We start from the raw sequence: 23,205 nt of genomic DNA, 5'->3' as shown, positions 1-23,205 counted from the left end.
GGGCTGGGGGCGCGGCCGGCCCCCGCCTTGAGGGGTTAGAGTGCGGAAAGGGACTGGCGAAGCTCGCGGCCGTGCAGAGCACGGCTTGAACTTCCCAGCGTCGTTGTTTTGACTCGCGGGTTTTACCGGGGGGGGTTAGTCCGACAGCAACGACGACAGAACTTGACTGAACGCCTCTTCCTGCGCCCTTTGAGTTACAGGCCTTCCCTGCCTGGCGGCAGAGGTGAATCCGCATGTAAATACCGTCTTTCGGAGTTGAGAACGCGAACAATAGGAGCAAAATGCGGAATAAGCAAACTTCCCTGAAATGCGGAAGAAAACCGCATCTGAGAGGGTGCTCCCTCATGGAGTAAAGGGATGATGCCGAGCTATGTATCGGAGCTTGTGCTGTTTGCCTCTGTAGAAAGGACTTGCCTTTTCGTTTTCTCTGTCAATTTTTGAATGACAGAGAAAGTGAATAGTTTAAATTGATACGATTTAACATACTGTGTCAAAACTTTAAAAAGTTATCGCTTGGTCAGTTTTCATAACTTGGAAGTCAGTTATTTCATGACCCTTCATTAATACTTCAAACAGCTGATAGGTGTTTTTTATTTTTTTCCCTCAGCTGCTATTACTGTTTTAGCTTAAACATGCTGACAGAAAACGGCAAAACATCGGAGGTTGTGTGATGTTGTAACTAATGGCAACTTGATATAATCTTGGATTAAAAAATAATTTTGTGCTAGTGTAAGTTAACGCTATTAAAACAGAAATGAATAATTTTTTCTCCATTTCTTTACCCTTCCCAAATTAACTTTAGTTCATTTTATTATATTTTGCCTTACACAAAAAAATGTGTGATTTGTATGTACGGGGCAAAGACTCGTGACGGATGATCAGTATTAGAGAAATGCAGAACTGTATTTCACCGCCCATATTTGTGCCAATGCTATGTGTACTCAAAGATGTTTTGTACTAGTGAAGTACCGAGTTTCAGGAACTTCTGTTCAAAATAGCATATAGGGTGCTAACTACAGCACTTTGAAGAAACATGAAAGAGTAAGGAGAAGTTTGCATTATAGAGAAGACTTGGCAGGAGAGGTGGTCATAAGAGGAAAAAAAGGACAAATTCTTCTCCTTTGAAAACTTTCTTGTTGTGAAGTGAGTCTAGTGCCTATAGAATAAGAAGTAATAGGTCAAATGATTTAGTTCTATAGCAAGGAAAAAACTGAAAATTATTAAATATTATCAAGATTGTCTCATGGGTGAATTTAAGAGTGATCTTATTTCACTGTCAAATTACTGGGCTTTCTTTTAACCACTTCCTGTTTGTACACGAATCGCTATTGTAACACAACAAAAAGAAACCATTTGGACTTGTACTATATTGATGTAATTAACTTTACAGAAAACATGCACCACTGGTAGGAATGCTCTTTATTGCTGCAGAGGGTTCTGACAGCAACCTCACTTTACAAGTGATAAGGTACAGTTTTCAATACAGTAACTTGACAGCAGCTATCCAGTGTAAAGGGGATAGGTCAAACAATTAAGCTGGGCAAAAGGTACAGTGCTGTTTTGCAAGGGATGTCAATACTACAGGAGAATCCTTTTATTTTCGTCTGCTCTTGTATATGTTGGACACTACTGTAGGGGCCTTTTGAGCATCTGGACATACTTCCTGGACAGTTGTGAGCGCCCTCGTAGTGAAAATCTTTCAGTGGCTTTGGCTAAAAGTGTTGTTATTGGTTTAGCGAAAAAACAGGAACCAAAATTCCAACTTTCCATCCCCTTCAAGAATTTGTAATGTTACTCAGTTTAGATGCGGAGACCTCTTCACTGTGCCTACAGGAAAGTTTAGTGCAAATTTCTAAAAGCAATAGAAGAATAGTGACCTGATATGGTTAGGGGAGTGAAGCTGCAGCCCACACTGTGTAGAAAGTAATAGTTAAACTTATGCATCCTAATGTGGAGCAGAATGAGTTCTTTAGTTACAGCTAGTCTAATTCAGTTCCTGGAATTGCATTTCTCTTGATGTGCTACCTTAAAATAGTATTCTGAGGGTTGACTTTAATACGCGACAACTTCTTAAATTGTTTGCTTTTTCTACATCTTGGTGTAATGATTAAGAATTTCTCCTCTGCCTTTCCAATTACATTCAGAGGACATGACTACTAATGAATGAACAGTGAATCTTAAATAAGGGAAAATAAACTGACTAGTCCGGTGCAAGGAAATAGACTTGTGGAGTTCATGTGTGCAAAGCCAAGAAGCCACTGGAATTAGACAGGCTTATAATAAAATTTTAGGTATTCAATGGAAAACAATCCAAATGTCTTGGTGTGGTAATATAGTACACATGCTATGTCAAAGCTGATAGTATAAATACCTGTTGTGGGATCTGAAAATTTAGGTATATGCTAGGAAATATGGTAAAAGGGCACAGGTGTGGTAGGCAGTGACAGTTTGTAACAACTTCCTGGTTTGATTCTTCATGTGGTTTTTGTAACATCCAGTATTAGAATGAAATTAATTCTCTTTTTTTTGCCCCCGTTATTCGATTTGTAGACTACAGCTCTTTTGCAAGAAGGTGAGGCAGTAGTAAGTGATCTTACTGTTGCAGTTCCATTAAAGGAACTTTTTTGCTCCTTTGACTGATTTCATGTGTGCAGTGATAGTTTCCAGTAAAGGTCTTAGAGACAGTTGAAGTTTACTTTTATACTTTCCAATACTAATAGCATAAAAATCAGTCTAAGCAAATGAAACTGTATGCCTATGATAGTTCAGTTTGTAAGACTACTGTATATTATAATATATTCTAATATAGTACATGCTAATAATGTGTATACTAATATATGCATTAGTACAATCTGTAACAAAAGCACAGCTTTCTAGCATACCATGTTTCTAGTGACATACAGAATAGTAATTTAATGAAAAGGGATGATATTTGGAAATAACTTCTCCTACATCTAGCTATTCACTTAGTAGTGTTGAAGAAACTCTTTGCCTTTCAGAACACAGTTTGCAAAATCCGCAGCCTACTGAAGCCGCTTTTGAGAATATTTGTCTTTAGTGAAACCTATGGAAATTTTTATATTTTTGCAGCACTGACTTGGTGATAATGCTTTAGCCAGCTCACATTTAGTATTGGCTGTCACAACAGAGACTGAAACTAAGCTGGAAAAAGATTAACGTTTGTTTTTGTTAGTACGCTTGGTTGTGAACTGCAGCAATTCAGGTGTGGGCACAACTTTATTCTGACTTGGTGATAACGTTTAAAAGAGGGGTAGAGGACAACTTGATATTGTTAACTTCCCAAATCACTTAAGCGTGAATTGCAGAGGGGGCTCCTTTAGAGGTATCTTTGAAGGCACTATCCAGAATTGTTGTGGCATTGTGATTGTCCTGGTTTACAGTCCTTAGGATATTTGATAGATGTGAGCAGCCAAGTTTTACACAAAACTTCTAAACATGGTGTTGGTTAACGCAGCTTCTAGGAATAAACCATTTTATAAAGGTGATGTTCCTTTCCTTTTGACTGGTTTTACATTATTTCAATCAGTAAGATAGGCCCTGACCATCATGTTTTACACAAACAGTGGTAAGAGGAAGCAGTGATGGTAGTTGAGATTATGCTTCTCCTATTCATAGATAGCTGATTCTTTCCTGGCAGTGAATAGAGTGCCTGTGTCCCGAACATGAAATTTTTGTTAACTTCTATAGACTGAAGTCCATTTGTGAATGTAATTCTGGTCTTGCAACTTAATTTATTTTTTTTCCTGTGGAAGTTAGGGCATGCTCCTCTGTTTGGCAAGTCAGGTTTCTCCTGTTTCATCAGGTTCCTGTTGCTGCCAAGTTGGTCTCGGTTTGGGTGGGAATAGTAAATGATTCAGTTCTGTCTTACAGCCTCTTTAGTTCTTTTGTTCAACAGAGCCTCTTACTAACCTCTGTCGGGTGACTATATCATCTGCCAGGGTGCATGAAAAGGTTGCTTTGATAGGAACTCATAATCTGTTTCCCCATGGTAGGTGTTAGCAGATGTGTCGTGCATGAATAAGTGACCATTTTCATTCACTGTTTTGTTATTGGGAGTTTCAGCCCAAGATGTAAGTGGAAAAAATCAAGAAAAATAAGGTCATATGTTCAGAATGAAATTGGCACGTTGCTACAGGTACACGCTGTCTTTAAGACTATGAACTTCTAGTGAAGTTGTATAGATGAATTCTTTAACTTGGTAGCAGCTCTTAAAGAAAATGTATCAGTATTTGCTCATTGAGGCTTGTGAATGCCAAGGCATTAACATATTAAAAGTCACTTGTGAACCATAACGGTCATCAAAGTATTAAATTTTTTCCACGTAAGCAGTATTTTTAATTACCAGAATAACTTTAATGGACCTGTAATAGAAATTATGGTGGCAACATGACCAATAATTACGAATGAGATTAGGAACTGCAAGTGAAAGTGAGCTTATGTCCCCAGAGTGAAATCAAAAACTTTTGTGTGCACAGGCTCTCCATTTATTGTAAGGAAAGAGTTAGGTGACTTTTCCCTTCATTATAATCTTGACCTTGACACTTGAGAAACTTGAGAAATATATTTCTGTTCTCTTAAATGTGCAATCCAATTGTCGTAAGCTTCAGTTTATTTAAAGTTCAACTTACAATAGCAAATACATTTAAACTTTTTTTTTAAATCAGTAACTTCATACATACAACTGATAAAATTGCAAGTTGCGTATTGATTCTGTATAACAGCAGGCTTCTGCTGTCTGTCAAAAGCAAATTACTTGTCCTGCTTCTTGCTGTTTAAGAAATTGGGAAACCTATGATCTCTAGACAAAACATCCCCCTTCTTCCTGATGGATTTTTGAAGCATGCACACACTCCAGTGAACTCTTCAAAAGCATGGAGTAGTCTTCATACAAACAAACCATATCCAACCTTTTGTGACATTTTGACCCATAAGTAAATTTTCAGGAGATCATAAATGCTTTTTTTCAGAAATGGAGTCACGATGCTATTCTGCAAACCAGACTGATCAGATGAAACAGCTTGCTAAACCTTGTCCTGTCCTGTGCACAGGCTTAGATGGTCATCTGAGCTGTCAGTGGGTTGCAGCATATGGAAAACTTTCTTCTTCCCCCTTTCAGCCCCATTGTTGCTATTCTGACAGTATTAGAACTAAATTGGCTCACTGAGGGGGTCAGGTAGAAATGGGAATTGAGACCATGTGGTGTGGGGAAGGAATGGAAAGTGGAAGAAGTAGGGAAAAGCGGAAGATCCCTTTTAGCAATGATAGCAGGGGTAGGATCTTACATCAGCGCAACTTGTTTCATGGAATTGTACCCTTTAGGTAATTGTGTATGCTGTAATCAGTATTTGAGAGCTTGTGCATCGCTACAAAAATCCCTTTTTGCCTTTGTACTGAAATATAACTAAAGAAGTATGAAATTTTTTGTAACCTTCACCCTTGAGTGATTACTGTCATAATCTTCAATCCATGCAAGAGTACAGTTAATGGCTTTAAATTAAAATTAAATTAGCAAATTTTAAGGAAAATGTAGGAAATAGTTACTAAGACTCTCTCCATCATCAAGTTCTTTATCTCTGTATAACTTGGTGATCTTTAATTAAATCCAAATGTAAAATTATCTTCATTTCATTGGATGTTAAGATCCTTCCAGCTGTGGGGTGTAGACAAAAGTGTATCTCAGCAGGATGGTTAAACTGTTCCATGTATTTGTCAACGTACTGATAACTCTGGAAATTTTAAAATCTCAAAATTAAAACTCATTACAAGACCAGATTAATATCTAGAGCATTCTCTGATGTATCACACAGTATGCGAGCTGGTGGTAGCAAGAAGCTTGTATGAAATCTCAGTAGTCAAAAAGACGCTCTTTTCATCTGAGCTTAATTGAAAGAGGAGCTAATGTATTACTGGCACTGCACAAAGACTGTCTTACTAAGATATTTTAGTCATTCATATAAATCACTACATTTTTTTTTTCAAACGTCTGTCTGTTGCTAAAATGAAATTTCTTAAGGCAAAAATATGTTTGTGAAAATACAGTGTGCTTTTTACTCTGAAAGGAAGTTGTACCTGCCTCTTTCCACTGAAGCAGTAAGACTCCCAAATGTTGTTCCCTGTATAGTAGTCAGCTATGGAAAAATACTCTGGGCTAGAAACCTAGTTAGAGAACAAAAGGTGAGCTTATAGAATAGATTGTGTACTTAAAAGAACTGCAGCTAAATTTCTGTTAATTCCAAATGTATCTGTGCATATCTGTGCTGATAAAAGTTGTTTATAAAACTCAAAAAGGAATTTTAGATCTTAACTTTTTTAAGTGCTGCATGAATGTTATCCACTTTTCTGATGTCAAGCCCTACATACTTTATCTTGAATGACAGTAAGCTGGTTTGAGGAATTAAAAGAGCCTTCAAAGGTTCAAGTACTTGGGAATTATTCCACGTTTAATGTACGTCCTCCTTATTTGAGCAATAAGGGACATGCTTCACCTCATTGATTTTGAAATAAGCCATGAGCGCTGCTCCTATTCTTAGACATGTAGTTTACTGCTAGTACTTGCATGACATTGGGCATGTCTAAGAGCATACCTAAGAAACTGAGTTCCTTGAGGGAAGGAATATCTAGTTCCAAGTTGATGGGATTTGGGTCTCAGCACTCTCAGGACTGGACAAGCAGCAGAACTTGAGGCTCAGCAGTGTAGTTAAGCGCATGGAAACTTTGGGCACTTCCATCTAGGGGAGAGTTTGATTACAGCTTTGGATTTTATTCCTGTGTTGTGTGTTCTTGTCTCTTGTACATCACTCAGACCTGTTTTCATCTCTGGGATTCAAGATACTTGGTAGCCTCCATCAACAGTGCTTTTGCTAGTCATTTAATAATATGTACAACAGTGAGAGTAAATATGGCAAATAGTGGGAGTAATGGGTATGTAGCATTTGGGATCAAGTCCAAGAATATTGAAAGGGAACTGATTAATTTGTTGCCTCAATATATGCTGCATGAAATCCTTAAAGGGACATTCCCCCAACATCCTTTTAGCAAACAACACTAAATGTTGTTGTTCATTATATAGCTTAAGTGCTACAGTTTATGCTAATTGAACTTGCATGTAGGCCTTGTCTGTTTTTCCAGGTTCTTTGCACTGTGTAAACTTGAGTCATAATTACTGCTGTTGTCAGGAGGTGTCAGTTCATTTGTTCTGATGACACATTGGCATAGGAGAACCTGGTCAATTGTAGATACTTACTTGGTTTTGTTCCCTCTGATTTCTTGTGTGTCAGCTGGCTCCCCCAAACTACAAGATGAGATCTTCACTTTCAAATTGGGTTCATGTAGTTATATCTTTCATTTGCATCTTGGTTTAAAGTAGTAGTGCTCATTCCGTTTGTGTGTCATGTAGTAGTGAAAACTTCTGTACTTTGGAGTCATAGGTTGCAGTCTTTTAAGTCACCTAAAAATGATTAAACGATGAAGCTTTTAAACTCTCTACGCTTGTCAAGTGATTTTATTTTGTTAAAAACTCCTAATATCATTTAGCAGTTAAGTCACTTTGATTTCTTTTGTTCAGTCTCTCTGATCACCTTGTCTGTCATTTACTAGGGCTTTTTTGAAGGCATACAGTTGCTCACAGTAAAAGCTGGAAAAATAAGTTGTTGTACCCGCAAGACCTTCATCATGCACATCATGGTGGGATTCCTTTCAAATGTTTCCTAAGAGCTACTTTCTAATATTATTTTCAAAATAAAAATTACTGTGTCATAACTGAAGATGATGACTTATTTCCCACTCTGTGTGTGTGACTTGTTGAATACACCTCTTGGTTGGCTTTTTGAAGTTCTTCATTAAGTGACAAGCTGGATGTTATATGGACATGGGTATTCCTGTCTTTTGCAGTCTGTAGGCCAAGTTTATTTCTTGTATATGTAAATAAGGGATAAAACTGGGACTAAGGCATCTGAAGAGGACTCAGGAAAAAAGTTGACAAATTAATGGAATCTTCTTATAGAGATGCAAAATCTGTAATTTAAATTTCAGAAATTTGGTAACAAAGTTGTATTTCTGTTTCTGGGGGTACCAAGAAATTAATCTGACTAGTACATACAGATGCTTTCACTAAAGTTGGTCCTTTTTTATCTCAATTGCTTCAAAAAGTAGTTGGATATTGAAATGTTTTTTAGGAATAAGATGGGGAAACACTTCCTGGGAGCAGGTGGGTTTCTGATAAGTACTTTGTAATCTTGAAATTTTACGGGTCTGAAAACTGAGACACAATGAAGCAACATATGTATAACAGGTGGTCTAATCCATGTAGATGCTGTGCATAAATTAGTGGTTTAAAACTGAGCTTGTACTGATTAATAAGGAATCTTCTTGTTAGTGCTGTCTTCTGAAATCAGCCTTGTAGTACCATAGCTTAAAAGTTAGTACTATGGAGAGGGGTGTGAAGACTATAAACTAATTTCTAGTGGAAAGGCTGGTGTTATACAGGCTTCTTTTTCTTGAAACTGGTGACACTTTCTTTCCTCCTAGCTGACCCAGTTACTTGGAATAATTTTCACTTTGCAATACTCTTGATCAAGTAAATGAAAAAAAAACCACACCTTGGTGATGATAAAATCATTCTAGTATACTAAACTATCTCCACAATTTTTTCTGTGTTCCATGAAGACTTTTCATCATAACAATTTAAGTGACTGTCAAATAGTTGTCTTAATTTGTAGATGTTTAATACTGGTGTAATACTTACATAAAAGATACTTTCTGTTGTGAAGTAGAAGTGGCCTCCGGGACTGGGGAGAATCTTTGTGTGGTGCTTGTCTACGTGAAGGTGTGATATGTGAAGTACTGGTAAGAAGTTTGGTAAAGCTTAATTTTCAGGGGCAGAAAATAGACTGTTATGGTACAGGGCTTTATTCTTTCTACTATTAGTTTTTAGCTATTATGTGTATCTATAAAGAGATAGTTTAAAAATAAGACTTTGGACCATAGAAAATAAACCTATGAAGGAATATAATATTTTTCTGCAGATAACTGTTTTCTGTTTTGCATTGTTTCTTGTACTGGGATTCAGCTTCAGTATCACTGAATCTTCAGGATAGATTGGATTTTAACTTGTAACGAGAATGGGTACAGATAAACACTCTTGTACTGTTTTGTTGTAACTAGAGCTTGATTATCTGGGATTTTGTAAATTTAATGCCCGAAATGGCTTTTTAATGTCATTGGCATAAGTGATTAGGCAACATATGTTCTAGAAGAAACTACAACTCAAAGTTTACAAAGTCAGTTTGGTTGGCTCACTGAACCATACGATATTTCACCAAAAGGCAAAATTATGGGAGTGGATTATAAACCAAGGCTTAGATTATGAAGGGACGACCTTAGTTCAAATAAAGCAATCTTTGTGTCTCATGTGCTTTGAGCTCTAAATCTGTCTTTATGCAGCTTCATTTCAGTAGAAACCAGCTAAAGAACAAAAAGGTTGAGTTTTATGTTTCTCTATCTGTGTGGTACAAGCTGTCAAACAGCAATTGGGAATGAAGAGAATCTCCATTTTGAGGCCATCTGTGTAGGTTCTTTTGTCTGAACCTGACAAGAGGTCATGGCAGATGGTGGGGTCACAAAGTCTGGCTTCTTGAGCTTGACAAAATGTGTTCATAAAGCTGGAAGAATACCAACTGTTCGTACTGGCTGAAGAGCATTGTGGCAAAGGACTGTAATAGTTTATGGACAATACCTTCTGGATCACTAAGCCTGACAGCAAATAACTTGTCAAAGATGAAACTAGTTTGCTTCTCTGTAAACAGGTTAAAACTGCTTAGCAAATGTGTTCTTCACAATGTTTTATTTGAGTAAATTACTTGTAAAGCCTCTTAAAGCAAGAGAGGGAGGTCAGGCTGCATCACGAGTTTTGGCCAGAGCTCCATATGATGTATTTGGAGAGTTTGTGTGGAAGGAGGAGGAAGGTGGAAAAAGAAAAGGCACATAAATCATAATTTTCAGATGCAATGCAAGGATTCAGTATTTGCTCTTTGCCATGACCACTGTAGCTTTATGGCTTTTCTGCGGCTCTTCTTCAGGTTTTAGGATTGCTACACAGATCCAGTAGCCCCTTTCTCCAGGGTGTGAATAGGTATCTCTCTGTAGTGTCCTCTCTGAAGGCAGACAAAAATGGTTCTTATTTTCTTGGATGTTTTGTTGTGAAACTAAAACTTAGAAGTTTTCATGGGAGAATGTCTTAGTAGCAGAATTGTGTGGTGTTCACATGCTGGAGTAACTGCTTAATTATGGCTGCAATAAATTGAGGCACTAAGGAAGATAAATATAACTCATTCAACAGGAAATGGAGAACACCTCTAAGTTGAATAAAATGTTTTTCCACTATCTCTAATAACAGTTTAATTGATATGATGTCTGAATAAACCAAGAAATCTATAGAAAGATCCTAGAATTTAAAATTCTTCTGGATTGTTCAAAACCACTAATGTAGTGATGGTAGAGTTCCACCATTAGCTGTGCACACTACTGCAACAATTTTTGGCACTTTTCTAAAAGGGAGGTGAAGACGCTGGCCGTTCTCAAACTTTGTGTAGGTTAAAATACAGAGGAAATAGCATGAGTTGCAATCTGCTTTTGTAGCTGGTGAGTTCTGCTGTAAATGGTCACGACTCATATTTGGTAACTAGTTCAGGCATCTTCCAAAAGATTTTGCTGGATTGATTCCACCCTTGAAAGTGTGAACAGTTCTCCCTCTCTTATACATCCAAGTGCAATTCAGATGTCTTCAGTAGTCCATTTTTTAACAGCAAGTAGTACTTACAAGTACTTTTGAAGTTCTTAAATGCTTTGTCAGGTTAATTCTATCTTTAAAATGATTTGTGCTGCCAGTGTTGATTTGTAACTTGTTTTCTTCTGTTTTCTGTAAGACTTCTGGAAGCTTTGATTTTAAAAAGTCACTTTAAGTATTTTTCAGTATACTAAAACGTTTGGCTTTTCCTGGAATTCTAATATTATAATTCTAAATACATAGGGTTAATAAAAAAGCCTGAAAATATTTAAAAGATGAGTTTGAACTGAAATGCTTTTTCTTGGATGTTTCCTAAAAATACTTAATGTTTGCTGTGTATGTACATTTCATAGTATTTCCCACTTTTTATCAAGGTCTTTGGATGTCTGCAGCGAGGGAATTAGAAGCTTTCTGTGTTGTTGGAGGCTAAAGACACAATGGAGAGAATTAATTCACTTCCAGTTTTTAGAGTCAATCTGCATTAGATGCAAATGATTGCATGGTTTTAATTACAATACTTTAGTAATGGTATGACATGCATTGCTAGCACATTAATATACTTAGGTCTCTATATAAGTTGGGCCTTATATATAAGATTACATCTCTGTCTGTTCCAAGCAACGTACATTTCTAGTATCTGTGCAGAACCTGACTATTGTGGTGATTGATTTTTATCAAAAAGTAAAAAAAAAAATAATCTATCCTTTGGAGATGCAGGGTTTCAGCTAGAAAGGTAACTGAAAATATATTTTACTAAGATATTTTATTAACTTTCTTACAGGATGTTCATTTTAAAGATTCTGTGAAGATGAAGAGGGGTATCTGATGGTTTTACGGAATATAAAGCAATATTGTCTGACATGACGGCAAAAAATGTAAGTATAATTCTATGAAATGTATTACTTTTTATTTTGGCATGCTGCCAGTCACTTCTGGCCTTCAGAATTTGAAGGTCTTTGTGTTTGATTTCTTGTATTTGTCCATACAAGAAGTCAAACACGAAGACCTTCAAATTCAAAAATCTTGTCCTATTTTTATATACCACAAATGTGTACCCCATCATCTTCTGCAGTATTTTGATAAATTTAAACTGGTTAGATGCTCTTTTAAGGATGTGGAGTTTACTCAGTTATAGGTCAGGTTGATAACTGGGGCAATGCTTCATGCTGTTTGATATTGATCCTTACAGATCCCTTCCAACTTGAGATATTCTATGATTCCTCTAACATTGCTCCAAACTTACCAGAGAGCTTCTCATTTTGTTGAAGCATCTCACCTTTACACCAGAGTAAAATCCTTTTACTGAGTCCGAATCTCAAAACTCAAGAAAGAACAGAAAGCATATTTCTTTACTAATGTCAATACACTCTTGGTTTCTAGAAGACTGAGGGCCTTCCTGTTTCTTCATCTGCCGCATCAACAAGCCTGTAGTGTCGTGTCTAGAGGCTCTATATTTGACTCCCTTATCTTGAGTTCTGAGGAAGCTTATGAAATGTCTAACATCCTGACCTTAATTTTCTGCCTAATTAGCTGTGCTTGCTGAGGTACACAATTTGTATAGAGAACAGTTCTGATTAAGCTTGGTGGTCAGCGAGTTGAGTATGACTTTGGGCCCTGGGCAGTTTACCTGTTGACTGCCTTTGATAGGACATCCTGCAATCTAATTAAATCTGAACAGGTTTAGGAACCAACATGGCTAAAGAAATACCCTACAATAAAAGTGCAGGTAACCCTAGGATGGCTCTCTGTTCAGTAACTGCAAAAGCTTTCATGCATATTTGGTTAGATTGATGCCAAGGGCATAATTTGGTTAAATTAATTCTCAAGTCTCAGAAATGTCTTTTCTGTTGGCTTTATTAATAGTTTCATTTGGTGTGTAGTTCCAGGTAAGGCTTTCAGATGTCTTAAGTCTGACTGTTTGATTCAAGCTGACCAAGCCAGAAAATAAATGGATGTGTATATGCAAAGCCCTTTGACTTACTTATTTCATAGGCCATATTCAACTGTAGTATAAATAGGTAATTCTACTGATCTATGTGGAACAGCTGCACAAATCCAAATCATTTGTGGTTTTGACCTTTTATTCAATGCAGTCAAAGGATAAATACCAATGCCAATAAAATCCATGGAGTGTTGTGTGATCGAGTCATAGAGTGACATAGGTTGGAAGGGATCTCAGGAGGCCATCTACTCTGGTACTTTGTGTAAAGCTCTGACACTTGAATTCAGAATGCAGTTGCTTGGTGCTTTGTTCAGGGCCGCTCAGGGCTTTGGGTTTTGAATACCTCTGAGGACAGACATATGACATTCAGTCTGGGCAACTTACTCTTGTGCTGAATATAGAAATATGTTTTTGTTGTTGTTTAACGCAAGGCTATAGTTACTTTATAGAATAAATATTGTATTGGTATGTATGCTTTGAAATTTTGCATATTAAACTATGCAAACCTAGTTATTTAGCTAATGTTTATGGATTTATTTAAAAAAAATCAGCTACTGTGGTGCAGATGAAAGTAGAACTCAGTTCTCATGTTTGTTAAGTATACCCCTTCAAAGGATTTGCAAAATAAGTAACAGTGTAAAAACAAGGGTGGTCATATTCTTTCTGTCCTTATTTGTAGCACTTCTTCAGGATTTCCCAACCTTAGCTACTCAGAACTGCACACTCAGGCCAATACTGTCAGCGCTAGGGTTTTCTATTGCTGTTAGAAGCATTCTTGGGCCTTCTGAATTTGCAGAGTTCCAAGGTTTACCATATATCTATGGGTTTCTGCAGCCTGAAACCCGTTTCAAATGTAAGGTTAGTGTTTGTCTGTTATACTCTCTGAAATATTTTAACGCTCTGCAGAGCGAGTTGAGGGAGAGAGCTTCTCTGCAGAAGGTTTGGGGTTTTTTTTCTTTCTGTTGAAGTATCAAGGAAAGGGAACTTTGAAGTACTGGAATTTGGACATCTTCTGGGAAAGTCTTAAAGGGCCCATATCTTTCATCAAACATGTACACATCAGGAAGCTGTCCCCTCTGTGTTCTGAAATCACTACCCCTCAACTGGGACACAGCAGTCTAGGGATGTTTGTGCTCCTAATGCATCGCAAGAACAAAGTGCAGTGAACTTAGGCTAAAATGTATTTGCATCTCACGTGCATAAGCTCTGTTGAGCAACCTTGTCTGCAAGGAAGCTTGCGCTTCAAGCGCATGGCAAAATGTTACCATACATTGAATGTGTATGTAAGATGAATAATGTTCCCCATCACTGTTTTTCCATGCTAACTTTTTGAGTATGTGATGGGAGAATTACCAAGACTGGGCTGAGTGCTCACTTTCTTTAAATGCAGGACACTTTCTAGTATCTGCTTGTGGAACATTGCTTATGGGTGATTTGACCTTCCTTACAAAACAAATCCAACCAAAACAGCTATGAATAATAAGATGTTGAATAAAAGTTACAGATTCTCTTGGAGATGAGATGTTTACATGCTTACCATACACATTGTACCCAGATGTAATTTAAATCGCTCTGTCATAATGGGTTATTTCATTCTTTGCTTATATCATAAAATGCATTTTTCTTGCCTGTTTTGTACTTCCATTCGCATCTGTCCTTCAGGTAGGAAGACACCAAAACAGTATTGAGAAATGGGGGAAAAAAAGAGCAAATACTCATGGTAAACTTGTATTATCTATTTTGTCCTAAAAATGACTCAAGCAGATTATTTGAATAAGACTGTTAGTTTTGATCGTCTGATCTGAATTTATATACATGTGCTTGTGAAGTTGTTTGTCACTGCTTCTCAGGGGGTGGTTGTCTTGTCATAGATGAGATCAGTTAAATGGCTATAATAGTTCTTCTTTCACATGTCAATATGGAAGAAAAGGAGTTAGTTTAACTGTTGAAGTTGGTCAAGAGGGCCTTAAACAAGCCTTAACACCTGTCTTAAACAGGAAACTCTTCAAAAACAATGTAAAGGACATTAGCTGTTCTGCACTGATTGTCCATGCAGGTTTCTTTTAGTTTATGATGACAGCACCCTTTTTAGGTGCTGAGTTGTTTCTGTAAGCGGTAATACTACAGTATGTCTAGAAATGAGTCTGTTAGGGCTTACAGGTATAAGAAAACAGCCAGTTAGTGGATTCCCTACCCATTTACAACTTCTACATGCTATAATCTGGATTAATTCTAGGGCAGAGAGCACAAAAACTTTTCAGGTTGCTGGGAAAGTTGGTTTCTGTAAGGAAAGGGAAGGATTGCAGGTGGAGACTTGCTACCTGAATAGTATGTCAAGCAGTGGAGAAGGCTGATAAGGTGCAAGAGCAGCTCATGACAGTTTGCCCCATCCAAGACTCTCGTTACGATTCTTTTTTTCTTTCCCCTCGCCCCATTTGGAAACTTCTTAGTCACCTACTAGGAAAGGGGAAAAAAACTTGATGAAAATATTTAATAGGATGCAAAGGCCTGCCAAGTTCTTGCTTCATCTTACTTCATGACTGGATTCATCTTGCTGCAGATGGATAGAAGCAGGAGTCCAGCTCTTGCCATACCGAGTAATCCAGACACTCTGGGGCAGTGTTATAAAACAGAAATATCAGGCAAACCATACAAAAAGGAATAAGTAATACCTATGTAAGCGTTGGGTTGTTTGCTGGTTTCAGCTTAGGAGTAGTTAAATGACAAGATTATTCCTAAAAGGAGTGGGTGGTACAGTCTCTAGATAACAACATGGCCTGGTACCTCTCAGACATAGCAATGGAATACTATAAAGTTCTCATTCTGCTGCAGTATTGTACTATTGCATCACACTTGGCTTCTGAGGGCTTAGTTATGATAATTCTTCTGCAGGAGAAACAAATTTCTTTAGATCTGCCACACTTCTTATTTAAGCTCTCATGAAATTAAAGTTTGTTTTCAAGCTCTTCTAAACTTAGATACAAAGATTATAAAATTGAGAGGAGTGCTCCTGCTCATTGGATGCTCTTTATAAACGTGTTACTAGGACCATCATCGTGAAAATACATATACCTATGCAAACTAAAATTCTGCTGTAATTTGGTATCACTTGGATCACTGAAGTACAAGATACACACACAAAAAAAAAAGAACTTAAGTACTTTGTTGCATTTCCTTACATATTGAATCAGTTAAATAATCTAAATCTTTCAGAGAATTAAATGTAAATGTTTGAATTGTCATAATGGCTGGAGAGTCATCTTGGGCTGACAGTGCATATGTGTATCATCTTCAGTGTTTAATTGAAGCACCAATATGAATCAATAGGGAAATGTAGAGTTGTAAATCTAGAACTGAAGGTTCAATTGTGAACAAATTGCAGTGCTGTGTTTGAAGATGTTCATGGGAATCATAATTCTTATCCTTTCTCTTGGAACAAGTTAAGGCCTCTATATCTAACACTTGATATTTATCCCTGTGGCTCCCCTGTGCCTCTGAATTAAAATTTTCTCCTATTTGTGTTCTATTTATTGCAGAGGCGGGGTCTTAGGGAGAAGCTGATACTGTTACTTATTGTGCAAAGGCAGCAGTAGTATGATCCAAGAGTGCTGGCTCTTCATCCTGGCTTTGCAGTCATAATGCCCTTTCCATGCTATATGCTATGCAATTTACTAACCTTTCCAACCTCTATTTTAAAGATCTCAGGAATACATTTTCAGTGTAAGGAGTCACAGTGCCCTCTTACCACATGAGCTTTCCTTGCCGCCCAAGTACCCGGGCGAAGAATACTAGAATGCTGCTGTTTTCCCTATGGACCTGCTACCAAAACGTGATAGGAGACGTTTTGCGTTTGTTTTCATGTCTTCCTCCTCTTTCCCCTGCTCAAATCCAGGCGTTCCTGTTCCCTTCCTCTCCAGCCCTACTGCATTGCCTCTGCACCGCTGCCACCTGGTGGGAGACAAAAGGGAAAACGGAGAGGAAAAAATGAGACAGACTTACTCTCTTTCAAAAGCAGCTTCTGGTGGTACCATAGTCTGCAACAACCAAAGCACTTGGTTGCCCGTTGGAAATAGTATCTTGAGCGTCTAGTTGGGTGTGACAGGAAAGAGCAAGTCTGATGCAGACAACGTTTGAGACAAATTGATGAACTATATTGAGCAACTCTAAGGGCTTGTTTACAGAAGCATGTAACTTAGCTCATTTAGGCAGTGTTTTACAATCAGGATAGTGCAGCAATAGTTAATGTTCACATGTTGCTCCTGATGATGAAAAAGTCTTAATAGAAGTAATTTCAAGAGAGTCTGTCACAATGCTCCATGCAGATTTTCCCCTTCAAAAATTACTTGCCAAATACAAGTTCTCTAGTGGAACTGGGTGATTGAATGCTTGTAGTAGGTATTTTTTGTTCTTGTGTAGTTTATTTTAGTGTTATGTTACTACTATTTAATAGGCCTACAATTAAATGATTCTCTAATTCGATAGGATGAAAATTCTACGAGCAGCCCTAGCATATGTCCATTATTACTACAAACGTCTGTAAAATAAAACAAATCTTTGATCTTTGATTGTATGATTGTTTTTTCTTAACTCAGATACCTGAACCTTTTGTCCCAATTATTTACAGAAGTACTCAAATTTTGTAATATTTTAAAAAGAGTTTTTGTACTATTTAGTTTAATTGCCTACTGCTCCAACGGAGCTCCATCCCTCAGTGCTTATCACAGCTTCCATCTTGGAAGCAAAACAAAATGCTTTGTTGAACAGAGGTTACTAAGGTGGGGCAAGCATAATGCTCTGAAACTGCAGAATGCCTTACCATTACTTGCTGTTGCTGGGCCCATCCCTTGTTAGCTGGGATCTGAGGGACTTTCCATCTCTTCTCTCCATCATCCAGGAGCAGTGATGTTGTATTTTTCTGTACCAACTCCACCTTCCTATGCTTTGTGTACATGACAAAATCTGAGGTGCACCATTCTGTGTATGATTTAAGTTCTCCATGTCCCCGGTAATTCACCCTCAGGGTAAATAAGTTTATCTCTGAAGACTAGGAAATGTATTTAAAATGCATCAACAATCACATCTCCTCAGACTTGTAGACCCTGCAGCTTAGTACTGAGAGTACTGGACATCTGGCAGATTTCTGTTGTGTTATTGGTGGCAGCTGCTCTGTTTGACTTGGAGGGGACAGTGACTTACACCATAATAGCCAGAATGCGCTGCTTTGGTTGTGTAGTACAGTATCAGAATATTTAGGGGTTTTTTTTGTTAAGAATTTAGTTAAAATTAGAGTTTGTCTTCATATATACACAGTAAATGTCTTTGATCCTTTGCTTTGAATCTCATGCTCTTGTTAGACTCTACTATCGATAGGATTATGATGTTTCAGAAATGCAGAACAGATTACTTTTGTAATACTGTTAGTTGCAGACTAGAAAACACAGAAAGGTTTATCATATTTTAAGACTTCAAAAATGTTTTGTTCAGGTTGGTGTGACTTCCACAAATGGAGACTTGAAAGGATTCATAGATCAGAACCAGAGTCCAACAAAAGGTAAGAGAATCCTATTTGTATACACAGAAAAGCATACATTAAGACTTATTTCTCTCTTACGTTTACTAAATTAGTATTACTGCTGATTTCACTGCATATGGTTGGTTCAGTTTTGGGAGACTCAGATTTTAAATGTTCAAAATGCATTTCATATGTTCACACTGGTAGATATTTTATTACTGACATGCAAGTGTCAGCAACAAAGATTGGAAGATCTTCGGGTTTTCAGAGGGGAAAAGAGTGTAGTAAAAATAATTAGAAGATAAAATAAGCCCCCCCTTTTTTTTTCTTTCCTTGATGGTGAATAATGTGCTGAATTTCCTGATTTTCACCCCACCTTAAAGTTCCCAGACTCTGTTGTAGTCCAAATGGGAGAGAAGGTTAAGCATGACTTCATGGCTAGTAATATCTCATGGTACTTTTGTAAGGGCTTCAGACAATTTACAATAATAATTATATTTTGTCCTATCCTGTTTCATCTTAGCATTTCTATATTAATCACTTTTGACTCTAAAACAGTGTGTTGGCAGTCAGGCCAGCTGTAGGATTCCAGTAAAATGAAACTGCAACCCCTTATCAATATTAGAAAACTCGAGGATTTACAGTTCAGGAAATGCTTTGATCACCCTTTCTAAGTAAATACAGGTTTGCTGTTATCCACTGCAATAAACAAATGCATGTACTGGCTGGAAGAATGATTTTTGGCTCATCACGACAGTTAGGTGCATCGGACTTCAGAGTCTGAAAAAATGAAAGAGTCTAAACAGAAAATGGCTAGAGCTACAGTATCTTCCTAGTTTTCTAAACTATGCAGAACATTACAGACTGGTTTTAGGTGCACTCATAATTTGACAATTAATTTATTGCACACCGGCGAGGTAATTTCCCTTTGTGTTTCATTATTATGTGATTATGTCATGATACTAGGGAAAGAGACTAAAATAAGTGCAGCATTTTCAAATAATTTCAAATCTGTGAGACAAGCAATTGATTTGTTCAGCGAATAACTGAATTTAATAACTTTATAAAGTATAGGGCATTACTGTTAGTAGTAATATCTCAGTGATCCTTATCCCAGTCTTTATTAGATTTTGCTTCTGGGGTGGTGGATGTATTATTTACCTCCATTCTTCTGTATTTTCTAAAATGTTATGCTCTAATGATTTTTTTTTTTTTTTTTAACCTTGAGGTATAATTAAAAGTCACTGACATCTCTGTTGAGATATAACATCTTGTTCACACTGGCTTATTCTTCCTGGAGAATCAAGTATTCCAGAAAAGCTGGAAAACCTTGCATGCCAGTATCTAAGCTGTCTCTTACTTTAAATCTGAAATATCCTTTACTTACTTCTGGCATGTCCACTGTTGAACTCTGGAAGTTAAGGAGCGGGGGAAGAAACTCCAAACAGGCATTCAGATCCACTATCTCTTAATAGGGCTTTGTGAATTTCCTAGTAAATACAGTTTTTGTTGTTTTATCCATTATTTAAGTTAACTCATTTCCTATAGTAAAAATAAAGGCAATTTATTGCTACATATCTGGGCCTGTTCATAGTGTTCTTAGACTGAAGCATGATGGATTTATATGTTCAAGAGGAAAAGAGAGAGGCTATTTGCTCAGATAAGGATCTTCTTAAAAGCATCAGATTTCAAGTGCTAGAAATTTTTGTTTAGAAAAGTTGTGTTTAATGTTTTTTTCTTTCCAAAAAGATAATTATTTGTGGTGTGTGTTTATTTGTTATTTGCCTCTAGCACAAACATACTAGTTCAGTACCAATATTTACATTAAAGGAACACTTCAGATTCCGGTGCTGAGCCATGAACGCATAGAAAATTCCTTGCAAATTTGTTTTGTCTTCCATTTTGTTTTTTTTTTTATGAACTCTGATCTTTTATTATACTATGAAATCTATTGTGTAATTCTGGTTTTACTGGGTTTAATTCTGAAAAATGCTGGACTGTGCTAGGTAAACCCACTGCTTTGCCACTTTGCCTAGTAACAGTAGACTGCAGCCTGGATCTCTGAGGATGCTGTTTCAAACTGCAGGAGGATGTCTTGAAACACTTATCAAATCAGCTGTTGCTCTTTCTGTACTCATATAGCTGCAGTCTCATTCTGTAGCATCAGCACCACTAAGAGAGAGTTATGTAGGGGAAACTTTCTGACTTTTTCACACTAAAAATGTGTAATCAAAATAGCTAATCACTTGACTCTTGCGCTCTAAAATTACTTTCTCTGCTTTTTTTCCATTCACAGGCTTAACTTTCAAAATCTCTTTTCTTCCCGAGGTTTTCCCCTGAACCATCTGAAGCAGTTAGTCTGTTGCTGCTGTTCCAGTGTGTGTTAGATCAGGCTTAATTTATCTTTCCCACCATGACCTGTAGTGACCACGCACAATCTCTGGATATTTTCCAGGTTTATTTTGCTACAGGAGAAGTTAATGCTCACAGACTGCTTAGGTATTGCAATCTAATCTGTAAGTCTCACAGTACTGCTGTGTCACTTCTCCTGATTTTTAAATCTGAATTGCTGTTCCTAAATAGGTCGACAGGTTGTTCGGTTTATTTGGGGTTTCAGTTTTCTTATTACTTGCTTGTTTCCTGTGCTTGTTAGTGAGTACTGCAGTCTTCTTGCTGTAGCCTTTTTTGATTCAGGCTTTTTAAAATACTTTCAGTATTTATTTTTTTTTATTCCTCCTATAGATGATGTCTGGGAAAAAGAAGCATTTCTAGTACCCAGTGTATCTAAATGCAATACAGATTTACTAAGGAATTTGATGTTTTAAATGTGATGATTGCCGAATCAAAGCACATATATCCAAATTTGTAACCCTCATAAAAAGACTTACTGCCTAATTCTGAAGGGAACTAGATTTTTCTTTCTAGGTGTGCCTAGAAGAAATACCACAATGCTCAGCAGAGCATTAACTCGGAATGTTGTTCACTTTGTTTAAGGAACAATTCCCGTTCAACAGAGAATTTACTTTCCTACATTTGTTGCCTTTAACTCAGAGGCAACTGGCTCTTTTGGCTAAAGGATCTCTATTTGGAGTTTGCTTCCTCGGCTTGAAATGAATACGCATTGGATCGGAGAGGGAATGCCACATGCGGATGGCTCTTGACTAATGGCCAGGGTACTGGGCTAATGCCAGGGACCGCTTGTTGCAAGGACGGTCATTGGGTAAAATATTTTAAGTAGTCCACACAGCACAGTCTGGTTATCTCCTTTCTGAAAGTCATTTTCACTCCCTTTTTCACTCAGTCTTTGACATAGGTTCTTACTGTTACAGTCAAAACTGTTCAGTTATGGCAAGCTGGGCTGACTATGCTTCATTTCCTTATCTAAAAGTACCTGGCAGACTAGTGATTAAAATTACTCCTCTAGGAGACCTGCATTTTAATTCTCCCAGACAGAAAAAATTGGCCCTGGTTCTCATTCTTTAGTGAATGAATACTCTTGGGTTACTGAACGCAAAAGAGATGGTTCCTCTTATGTTTTGGAGAACAGAGATGATTGTTGCTGTTCTTACCCTTGAGGATAGATCTGTACATATGTATTACGTATTCTTCTAGTGTTTTATCATGGATTGTGCCCATTGGGAGAAACTCCCGATATGCTCCATGCTAACAAGACTGACACGCTCCTGGGTGCAGGCAGAACTTCGGTGCCTAATAAAGTTAATTGACTGCAACTAAGGTACTCCATTATTTAGGCAAAATCCTGGTTTAAGTGGCAAGATGTCTTTGTGAAGTTGGCCTATTCTGTTAAAAGTTATTAAGTGTAATTAGTCAAGTTAGTTCTTGAGCAGGTATAATTAGGTTTGTGAAGGAGTTGGATAGTGACAGTTCAGTTGTGGTTTTGGGGTGATTGTTTCAAGCTGTGAATTAATTAAATCAGACATACTGTAGAGTTCACGTTGAAAAGTTGCCTATGTAACCCGGAGAATTTCAAATTTAATCTGTTTGGCAGACATTCCCCATCGATAAGTTGAACACTTCCAGTTTTGTAATGCTGTTCATATATATCATAGAAGTGGAAAATCAGATCTTTTCCTGCCGATTCCAAGCAGAGGGCGCATCTGTATTATCACTTGGTCACTTGTCCCGTAAAGCCACCTCGCCTGCCCTCCGTGCATCCACATGGATGTCTGCGGCTTTGAGGGCTCCATCCTAGGTTAAGGAGTAGTCCCGAGGCCACCCGACCTGCTGAGTGTTGGAGTTGCCTAGGTATGCAAAATCAGGTTTGCAGTCAGGTGTTAGGTGCAAAATCATTTTCGTAGTCAACGAAGCTGCTGCTTCTCAGCTGTAAATTCAGTGAGGTGTGGTGCCACCAGGTGAGGGCTCTAATTCAACACACCTGAAAGGAGTTCATTTGTTACCCTCTGCGGTGACAGGTGAAGGGACGGCCTGTCCTGAAGATTCCTTTCAGCGAAACAAGGTACTCCGAGAACTCCACATTTGAAAGCAACTGCGGCTTTAAAAGATCTGTGCTCGGTCTGTGCAGCTCCGCAGAACAAGCCGGGGCGGCGGAGGCACGGCCGCCCACCCTGCGGGCCGCCCGCCAGGGAGGGCAGAACGGCCCCGGCCGGGCGCTCCGGCCCCTGCTCCGGCACAGCGCCCCGTCCCTAAGGCAGAGCGGTGCTGGCTGCCGGGGGCGCTGCCTCGGGGCGTCGCTCCCACCAGATGCTGACGTTCTTGCCCCGAGACGCAGCAGCCCGAGCAAAACCTCTTTCCACCCCGTCGCCTTCCAGGCTGTGCTGCAGCGTGGGACCGGCTGCATCGGAAGCGTCCGTTTAGGTTTAGGACTGCCGGCGCGAATGACCGTATTTACAGCTGCAGGGGTGGCCGAGGAGCGGCTTTGCCGGGGCGGCGGTGCGACCGTGCCGCAGGCTCTGCGGGCGCGCTCCG

General features: G+C 38.2%; 1 protein-coding gene across 2 annotated transcripts in view; it reads left to right on the top strand.

The window, feature by feature from the left end:
* The first annotated feature begins 11,609 nt into the window (after positions 1 to 11,609).
* The window catches only part of TFDP2 (transcription factor Dp-2 (E2F dimerization partner 2)), a 44,355-nt gene continuing 32,759 nt past the window's right edge, over positions 11,610 to 23,205 (top strand). For both annotated transcript variants that reach the window (XM_010568340.1, XM_010568339.1), the window contains exons 1-2: positions 11,610 to 11,679; positions 18,231 to 18,297. In XM_010568340.1, the coding sequence (XP_010566642.1) occupies positions 11,665 to 11,679; positions 18,231 to 18,297 (82 nt within the window). In that variant the 5' untranslated portion in view covers positions 11,610 to 11,664. The remainder of the gene's footprint in view (positions 11,680 to 18,230; positions 18,298 to 23,205) is intronic.

The sequence above is a fragment of the Haliaeetus leucocephalus genome, unplaced genomic scaffold (genome assembly GCF_000737465.1).
Source record: "Haliaeetus leucocephalus isolate CR32 unplaced genomic scaffold, Haliaeetus_leucocephalus-4.0 Scaffold240, whole genome shotgun sequence".
In the NCBI taxonomy this organism is placed as follows: domain Eukaryota; kingdom Metazoa; phylum Chordata; class Aves; order Accipitriformes; family Accipitridae; genus Haliaeetus; species Haliaeetus leucocephalus.
Note: the sequence above shows the minus strand (reverse complement) of the source record. Positions and strands in the feature narration are given on the sequence as shown.